General features: G+C 55.4%; 4 protein-coding genes across 4 annotated transcripts; 2 read left to right on the top strand and 2 right to left on the bottom strand.

Annotated features, from left to right (window-relative positions):
- Positions 1 to 558: 558 nt before the first annotated feature.
- On the bottom strand, positions 559 to 2,094 carry GNI_049870 (hypothetical protein; the record flags this gene model as incomplete). Its single annotated transcript, XM_011131403.1, has 1 exon — positions 559 to 2,094. The coding sequence occupies one exon, from the start codon at positions 2,092 to 2,094 to the stop codon at positions 559 to 561; it is 1,536 nt and encodes a 511-aa protein (XP_011129705.1).
- A 330-nt stretch (positions 2,095 to 2,424) lies between these two features.
- GNI_049860 (endonuclease) lies at positions 2,425 to 3,468 on the bottom strand (the record flags this gene model as incomplete). Its single annotated transcript, XM_011131402.1, has 1 exon — positions 2,425 to 3,468. One exon carries the CDS (start codon positions 3,466 to 3,468, stop codon positions 2,425 to 2,427), a length of 1,044 nt encoding a protein of 347 aa, XP_011129704.1.
- Positions 3,469 to 4,093: 625 nt separating this feature from the next.
- On the top strand, positions 4,094 to 6,109 carry GNI_049850 (hypothetical protein; the record flags this gene model as incomplete). Its single annotated transcript, XM_011131401.1, has 1 exon — positions 4,094 to 6,109. The coding sequence occupies one exon, from the start codon at positions 4,094 to 4,096 to the stop codon at positions 6,107 to 6,109; it is 2,016 nt and encodes a 671-aa protein (XP_011129703.1).
- A 66-nt stretch (positions 6,110 to 6,175) lies between these two features.
- On the top strand, positions 6,176 to 8,544 carry GNI_049840 (Not1 amine-terminal domain, CCR4-Not complex component; the record flags this gene model as incomplete). The annotated part of the gene is made up of 2 exons (XM_011131400.1): positions 6,176 to 6,238; positions 6,364 to 8,544. 2 exons carry the CDS (start codon positions 6,176 to 6,178, stop codon positions 8,542 to 8,544), a joined length of 2,244 nt encoding a protein of 747 aa, XP_011129702.1.
- Positions 8,545 to 8,736: the final 192 nt, after the last annotated feature.

The following is an 8,736-nucleotide window of genomic DNA, read 5'->3' as shown; positions in this document are numbered from 1 at the left end:
GGGGGGTGAAGGTACTTGAGTATTTGTTCGCAGTCTAGACTGAGAAGCTGGGTCACTATTTGCCGTAGTCGTTCATTTTCGTCGGGATATGAGGAGGCTGAGGGCAGCAGTTCAGGAGGGGTTCCTGGCTTCGGGATACAGTCTATCGAAGATATGGAGCTGTACGGTGGAGCGTCTTCTTTAGTAAGTATCTTCGCGTAGGCCACTACATGTTCTGGTTTGGCCAAGTATTCAATTACGTAGGGGAACCTATTCCGCACGTCGAAAAGGAGGCTGGGGCTGCTCAAAACGTTGATCAAAGAGGGCTCTTCACTTGATAAAAGTTCCGTAACGGACGAACTCTGCTCCTTTGACCATTTGATGGTCCCATCCGTCGCCTCCGCTAGAGCCATTTTTGAGACTCGCCCAAAAACCTTACCCTGGGATGACTGGTCGGAATCACTGACTGAGCCGCAGCGGTATTGTGCATAACGAGTTAGTTGGGTTCATACAAAGATTCGGAGTTAAGACTAACTGGTGGGTTAGGTAGGTATAAAATCACGTTGTGTGCGGGTGTGTCTATTCGTAATAGTATTCGTCGCTGTCGTCCATGAGTTTCTTGCCCTTTTTCATCATGGGTCGGCCGTACATGGGCATGGGCGCGACCATGGGAGGTGGCTGGGTGACGGGTTGAGGGAAGATGGGTTGGACGACCGCTTTGGTGGGGTTGGGTACAGCGACGATGCTGAGTGCGGGTTCACAGTCGGCTCGGACACAGGTGCCGTCGGAGTCCAGGAAGAAACCGATTGGGCAGAGTGTTTCGGCGGCGACTTCGATGATACAGTGGCCGTCGAGGAGACGGTGGCCGCCGGCACAGGCGGTTTCGGGCAACAGCTCCTGGTAGGTGGCGCAGCGGCAGGAGACTGCATCGCACATCAAGTCACCCGAAGCGCAGACGGGGACGGAAGGTACGGGGATCTTGCGTGAACAATTGGGTCCAAGGCCAGGCAGAGGGCATTCGAGGACAGGAGGCACGATCGTTTCGGCAACACAAGTGCTACCGTGTTTCTGACCGAAGGGGCAGACCTTTTCGGCAGCTTGAGTAACGACTTTGACGACTTCGTGTGGAGTCTTGGCAGGCTTCTCTTTGATGGGCTTGACTTTCACGTCAGGAACCTTGACCTTAACGTCCTTCACCTTAGCCGTAGTCACAGGTACCTTAACCTTCTCCCATTTCATCTGCTCACTCACAATCGGCTGCTTCACTTTCTTGGTCTTGATTTTCACTTCAGGAGTTGCGGGTAACCATTCACCAAGACAGTCTCCATAGAGGCACTCGTTCACCGGACCCGCGATCGAAATATCGGCGTACAGGTCACCGAAGGAAAGTTCCTCATATCCGAATGCATTCCTCTTACCCATGGCTTCCAACTCTTCGTCTTCCCCCTCTTCCGAAAGACGGCGACCCTTCTTCATCTTCCAGTTAATTATTTCGCGCCGACACCGCTTCCCATCAGGGACAGTGTCGGGAGGGCAGACCAAGGCGGGCTCGCTGTACTCCACCGCCAGACAGCCGTTCTTGCTTCGGATAGTGGAACCGGGACAGATTTCAACCGGTGGTAGCTGCTCTATGGCGAAGCAGCTGCCGTCAACGTCCACAATGGTGTCCAGCGGACATTCGTAACGCGCTTCGACGTACTCCACGTGGTGGCAGTGGGAACCCATGAGGTGGCCGACAGGGCAGTAAATAGTGGGTTCGTAGAACTGGAAGCACTTGAAGCCGTCATAGCGGAAGCTCGCCGGGCAGTCTATGCGACAGTCAACGCGCAACTCCCGACAACACTCATCTCCTACCAACACGTACTCCTGGCGCGGACAGATCTGTACCGGCTGCTGAATCACCTGTTCCACCACTTTGTCTTCGTACAACACCGCCGCCGGCTGGTCGTAATAAGGTCCTTCGTAAACCGCAGTCTCAAACGCCCGCCCAGGCAACGCAGGCTCAAACATCGGGGGCGCGATCCCACCGTAGTAACCACGGCTCGCAAACGCTTTCTGTCGGCCCTGCAAGTCCTGTTCCGCAAAGACGGCGACGAAGCAAGCAAGCACTCGCATCTAATTAACCCTGTGCTTTTCCACACACACCTCGATCTCAAAGACGGAAAACGTCAAACACTAACGCGCGCCTCACCGCGCAACTGCTTCCGACCCTCTTCCCCTACCACCAACACACGCTTCCTCGACACAGGCCACAAACACACCACCATCGGACAGTGATCTGACCCCCAGAAATTCCTTCGAGCCGAACCGGAACCAACAATCTCCACAGACTCCACCCGTCCGATCGCCGCCGAACTTATCAACTACCAGAACATCAATCAACCTAGCCAGTAAATATCCCTTCAATAGATATCCCAATAAACACTCTCCCCACAAACCCATTCGTCAGACCTTCTCCCCGACCTTCTGTCGACTTACTGCGTGGTCAATTCTCATTGCCTTGGAATAGTACTTTCCTGCTTCGGGAGTCAAATTTCCCGGAGTGCCCCGCCAAGTCCAGTGGGCCGTTTCAACGTCCCAAAGGCAACTGTTAGCGACATCCCCGGCGCCCCCCCCACGACTAGGGGACACCAACCCCGGACCAGAGGACGTTCGGTCTGAGGGCGGCGGTCCCTCGGGATTGAAGTGTCGCCAAACGTCGGTCATATGACCCTGGCTGAGCAAGGACGCAAAATTTTCCCTTTCCACGGGCGTGCAACCAGGCTGTCCCAAGCACTCCGGTGGAACCTCCGTTTCGGCTGTGCCGCGACCAAAACCTCTCTGGACCTGTACTTTGAACCAAGCAGGATGAGTCAAGTCAAAGTCCGTCGGAGCCACATTCAAGTCACCCATCCACAGGAGCGGCTTCCCTTCTTCTTCAGCTCCGGCTTCCCCCCCCACTTCCCGCTTGTTCTGTTCCGCTCTCTCTTCCTTCTTCGTTCCGTCAATGCGCTCTTGTCTTCGTATGAGGTAGTTGAGGCAAACGTTATCCCATTCTTCTCGTCGTTGCCAGTGTCCCGGTTCCCAACCGTGGTTGGGAGCATAGGTGCCGACAAAGTCCACGTTCGGGAACTGGAGGACGACCACTCTTCCATCAGGGTGGTGTTCGCTGGCGGGCCGGTCGGGGTCCAGGTTAAATCTTGTTTTCAACACCTTAATGGGCTTCCGAACGAGAACCAGGACACCGGAATATCTCCAGTCGGACAGGGACCAAAACTGTTGGTACTGAGAAAATGGTTTACGCTGTAACTTCTGTCGAACAATATCTGCGTCCGGGATCGCGCTTTTGGTGTTGTCTTTGATCTTGCCACGATCTCGAGGCTTCCCGTCGCCTTTCACCGAACTTATCGAACCGTACGCCGCCAACTTCACCTCCTGCAAACAAATCACGTCCGGCGTCTGGGTCTCTACCCACTCACTGAACGACTCCCACTCCGCGGTAGCTCTCATACGACTCGTTAAACCATTTACATTCCATGTCACAAATTTATTGGGGACTGGTATCTCAATCTGAGACGGCACTGCACATTACCATATCATCAAGCAACAACTCCGAGGTACAACTCCGGAGTACAAGTCAGAAGTACAACTCCGAGGTACAACTCCGAGGTACAACTCAGAAGTACAACTCAGAAGGGGGGGGGGGGAGAATACTGTGAGAAAGGTCGACAGGACGGTGTATACAGCAGAGTGTGTGCGGCTGTTAAGTGTGTGCAGAATGTGTTCGTACCTCCTCCTCGTTCCCGGTTTGGTCTCACGAAGAAGTGTTCGAGAGTGCCCATAAAAAATGGGTTTCGGGTAATGGGACATCAGTCCCGGAAAACCCGAAGATGAGTCGATGGCATCCAGCACGCTCTTTCGCAGTTTGATAAGAAGTACAAATGCTCCAGCGCGAACTCATTCGTAAGAGCGAAACAGGCTGCAGTTTTATTTTGACTTAGGAAGACAAACGAGGACACCCCCAGAAATGTATTGGGCAGCCGAGTGGTAAGATGAGTAATTGTTCGCGAGCTTCTCTCTCCAGCATGTAGGCTCCACCACTCGTGAGCGGTCCCTGAGCAAAAAAGTCAGGTTCATGAGGGATGCTAATGACGAGAGTTCCTTACTGGTCCAAATTCGAGAGTTCGAATCTCACCAACAAGAAGACTCCAACCAAGGCCAAGAGGAAAACAGTCCGAAAGCTGGGCAAAAGGGAACCACTGAAGAGAGCCCATCGACAACAAATACACCCGACTCGTCGGCACCACCTGCTGCATTGCCCACAGGCCTACAATATAACATCGAAAAACCTTTTCCGGTGGACGGTGTAAGAACCCCTGTGGGGGACCGACCACGCCCTCGGGGAGAGACATCACTATATGCGGGCGGAGAAAGGTCACCGTATCCGGGCGGAGAAAGGTCACCGTATCCGGGCGGAGAAAGGTCACCGTATCCGGGCGGAGAAAGGTCACCGTATCCGGGCGGAGAGCGACCATATGCGTTTGACAATGAGCCTTTCGGCAGTTCTTTTGCCGGCTGTGACCGCGCCTGTGGGCGACGTGAGCGACAGCCGGGCCGTCTGTTGGAATCGACGCCGCTGGAGCCGGTAGCCTTGGACCCGAACGTGTTTGCGTCGTACGCCGTTGGGTCTGGTGGCCACGCTGGAGCGAGACACGTCGGGTCTGCAGGACCCTTGGGGTCTGCAGGACACCCGGGGTCTGCAGGACACCCGGGGTCTGGAGGACACCCGGGGTCTGTCGGGCGCCTTGCGTCTATATCTGAGATCGAGGCTGCTCTGGTTCCAGTTCCGCCGGGTGCAAGAGAGCGGGAGTGGACGGACCAGGAGTCCAAGTGCACGATGCTGGAGGCGAGAGAGCAAGAAGACGAGCTGACTACCGTGGGGGCCCCTTCATCTTCGTCTACGGCCACAGGAGCTGTGCGGTACCCCGTGGGTCCGGTGGGCGGCAGTCACGTACTGCCGACGGCACAGGACCTGCGGGTGCCGCATTACCTCGGTGGGTCTTTCCCAGTGCCGCCGATGGATGAACGCCGTTTGCGGTATGAGGAATCAGCTATTCTGGACCCCAGCGCCTGCGTGGTGTTGGACGAAACTCCCTACTACGAGTCCGAAAGCCGGCGTCCTGCTGCCAAGTTCATGTCTCAAGCGCGTCTTGACTCTCAAGCACGACTTGACGCTCAAGCACGACTTGACGCTCAAGCACGACTTGACGCTCAGGCCCGACTTGACGCTCAAGCACGACTTGACGTTCAAGCACGACTTGACTCTCAAGCACGACTTGACCCTCAAGCACGACTTGACTCTCAGACACGACTTGATCCCCGGACCCCTCACTACCGCCCTCAGCGTTACTTGGCGGCTATCCAAGACGACTACATTTACGACGAACCACAACCCGTGTCGCCAGCCACCAGTCTCGGGACCTCGTATCGGCCGTTGTCTCATGACATGTCTCATGACTTGTCTCACGACGTGTCTCGAGACTTTTACCTTCGTCAGACGGCGGCTCAAGATCCGACGGAATGGCGCGACGAACCATTGCCTCAGGGTGTTCCGTTAATTCTTGGGCCCAGCGGGCAGTGGCGACTCTGTCCCATTACCGAGCCTCCTCCGGTCTACTACGACAGCGCCTGGCGATATACTGGCCGGGCACCTGCGAAAATGACTTCCCGCAGGAGGTACTCCTCCTTGACTCACGACCGGTGGCTAAATGACGCGGATCACCGTCGTGACGTGGATAGGCTGAGTGTGGATCGACTAAGTCTAGACAGGGTGAATTTGGACAGACTGAACGCGGATAGACTGAATGACAGAACGAGCCCGATTGGCGCTGATTCGTTCGACGGCGGCAGACAGACAGATGGTGGCAGACTCTCAGCTGAATACAGGCTGGCCGCCGGGGAGTCCCGCGTCGGTGATTGCCGAAATGTAGGTGACGCAAGACTCGCTGTGGACCCTCGGGCGTCCGCTCAAGGTCTAATTGATGAGTACACTCTGCAAGACTCAATCCGACAAAGTTCTCACTGGAATGGTGATATGGATGACGTGGCTCCAAGAAGAATGATTGATGGCTACCGCCGCTGGCGGTATTGAGAGTGTCGTAAATTTTTGAGGGATGTGAGCAGCGGCCCATTTTTTTCTTTGTCTTGTGTGACTAACATGTCCAAGAAACTCCAAGGAGAAATTGAAAAATGTCTTCGAGAAGCGCAGTTGAATATGCAGGTAGGAGTCGAGAATGTGGATGCTGCATGATTTATTTTGTTTCCGCGCGCGCGCTAACATGTTCCGGCGCAAACGTCGGTTTAGAATGATTCTGGGCGGGTAAGTGTAATTGTGTGTTTGTATAGATATACGACGGGAAGTGGCGAGAGTTGAAGTCTTATAACGAAGCGTCGGCAAATCCGGACTGGGCTACGTTAGGGAGTGGCAAGATTCGGGCGGAAGCTCCGGAATTATTGCAATTGGGATGTTTACGATCCAGGAGTCAGCGAGGTTCGTCGGCTGCCAATCATCAGGAGTATATAACCGTAGATGTGTCTACGATGACTGAAAGGCAGGTGGCAGAGGTCAAAGAAAAGTTGAAGACGGAGTTGGAAATGTTGATGAAGAAAGTGTATCGATATCGGCAGCAAATGATGGACTGGATAACGCATGCAGATCTGCGGCAGACTTCGTTTACTAAGGAAGACCTGCTAGAAGCGAAGAAAGAGATAGAATCGCGGCACAGGAAGGGAAAAATTTATTACCTGCGAGGAGTCAGTTCGGAAGACACGACAAATGAGCAGGCCAGCTTGCTCCAAGACGCATACAATTGGATGCAAATATATATAGACCTTATGCAAAACAAAACGGACCTCTTGACGTCAGAGATTGAATCTTTTCATAGACAACGGGGTAAGTCATCGGGTAAGAAAGGATCTGTTAACAACACAGTTGTGGAAGACAACCCGAGGTATCAGACGTTGCTGGCCGCTGTCGAATGTTATACCGGCCACGTGGAGCGGTTAGATGACTGTCTGCGCAAATTGAGGAACAATGCCCTGTCTACAGATGACGTTAACGAAGTGCTGGCCAAAGTAAATGACCTCAAAGAAATTCTGGAACCCTTGGCAGAAGAAAATGACGATCTCAGCTACCTTGTTGCCTTGGATATATATGATGACCTCTGTCCTGTACAAGGAAGCAGTGGTGGGGGAGGTTCACAAACTCCTACGACTCCACAGTCGCAAAAATTCGGAGAAATTTCTCGGCCTGGTTCCACAGGCCCAGCTGGTACAGCCCCTGCATCTCTCCCGACTGGCGTTCCGTTGTCCCTTGATGTTCCGCTGCCCCCTGGGGTTCCTCTGCCCGCTGGTTCGGTGGACAAATCTCCGACAACCGCAGAAAAGCCCAGGATAGATAAGGCAGGAGTAGACAAGGCGGGTTTAGATAAAACAGGACTAGATAAGGCAGGAATGGATAAACAAAGGTCGCTCCCCTACCCTCCAATCAACCCGCTCATGTCGCCACCGGTCATGAAGCCACCTTCGAGTGCCGTCCCTTCGTACAGACAAGTTCTGGTGCAGACGAAGGCCAACGGTTCTTTGCGGAGCCCGACAGACACCGGGAGGGGTCCGGCGGATCGGAACTCTCCGGGCCTGTATAATGTGGCTGACCCAGAGCTAGGGGGTCTCGGGGACATACGGGAATTAAATAATGGACAAGACCGCGGGTCCGGACAAGATTGCGGGTCTGGACGAGACCGTGGGTCTGGACAGGACCGAGGACCGGGACAGGACCGAGGACCGGGACAGGACCGAGGACCGGGGCCGGAGGTGATGCATTTGTCTCTAGACGGTGGGCTGCAGGCCCCCGTGCAGGAAGACATGTCGGCGCGGTTGCTGAATGACATGCAGCCATTTCGGAATGATTATTCGCGAGGCGGGTACAGGACAGGCGGCGACGACTACAGGACCGCCGCTGGAGACTACCGGAGTGCGGGCGACTATCGGAGTACAGGTCCCGACTACCGGACAGTGGGTACGAGCGGGGACTGCAGGAATACGGGTGACTACCGCAGGACAGTGGCGGATGTGCACAAACGACTGAGTTCTTTGCGGCGTGAGATGCCGGAGTGGGCGATGCGGTCGAATGTGCAGTTGTGCCAAGGTGTGACGGGTGAGTGGTGGAACCCGGCGTTGCTGGCTGACGTGTCGCCCTCGGAACAGCAGCGGCTGTTGGCGGTGTTGGAAAACACGCTGGCCGACCGTATGTTGGACCGAACCGCACCCTTTGCCGCTGGTAACGTGCTCCCGGTGCTGGTATGGGAGGGTGCACTCCCAGTCGTGGCTGCCGTCGCGGCTTGGTCGGGCGAGACACTCGAGGGCCAACGCGTCGCGGCCGACCGCAGCCTCATCTTACGTCTGGAACGCGGAACGCGGATAGAAGTACTCGCCACCGCCGACGCCTGGAATTACGGACGGTTAGCCGACAGGCCGCAGGTCCAAGGCTGGTTCCCCGCCTCCTACGTCACTCATCCACGTCGGTAGCCCCTATAACTCGCCAGCCGTCCCCGCGACTCGCCGACCCTCGTGACCTGCTATGATACCGGCTCTGGTGCCGTCTCCGGGTCTCCGGGTGCTTGGGGGGAGGGAGGGGGTTGGTAGCCAGGATGGTAGCCAGGATGGTAGCCGGGTTGGCAGAGCCAATGTCTCGCTAAATGGGCGGCGTGTGTCTGGCTG

The sequence above is a fragment of the Gregarina niphandrodes genome, assembly GCF_000223845.1.
Source record: "Gregarina niphandrodes unplaced genomic scaffold scaffold00007, whole genome shotgun sequence".
Taxonomy (NCBI): domain Eukaryota; phylum Apicomplexa; class Conoidasida; order Eugregarinorida; family Gregarinidae; genus Gregarina; species Gregarina niphandrodes.
This window is presented reverse-complemented; position numbering and strand designations above follow the sequence as displayed.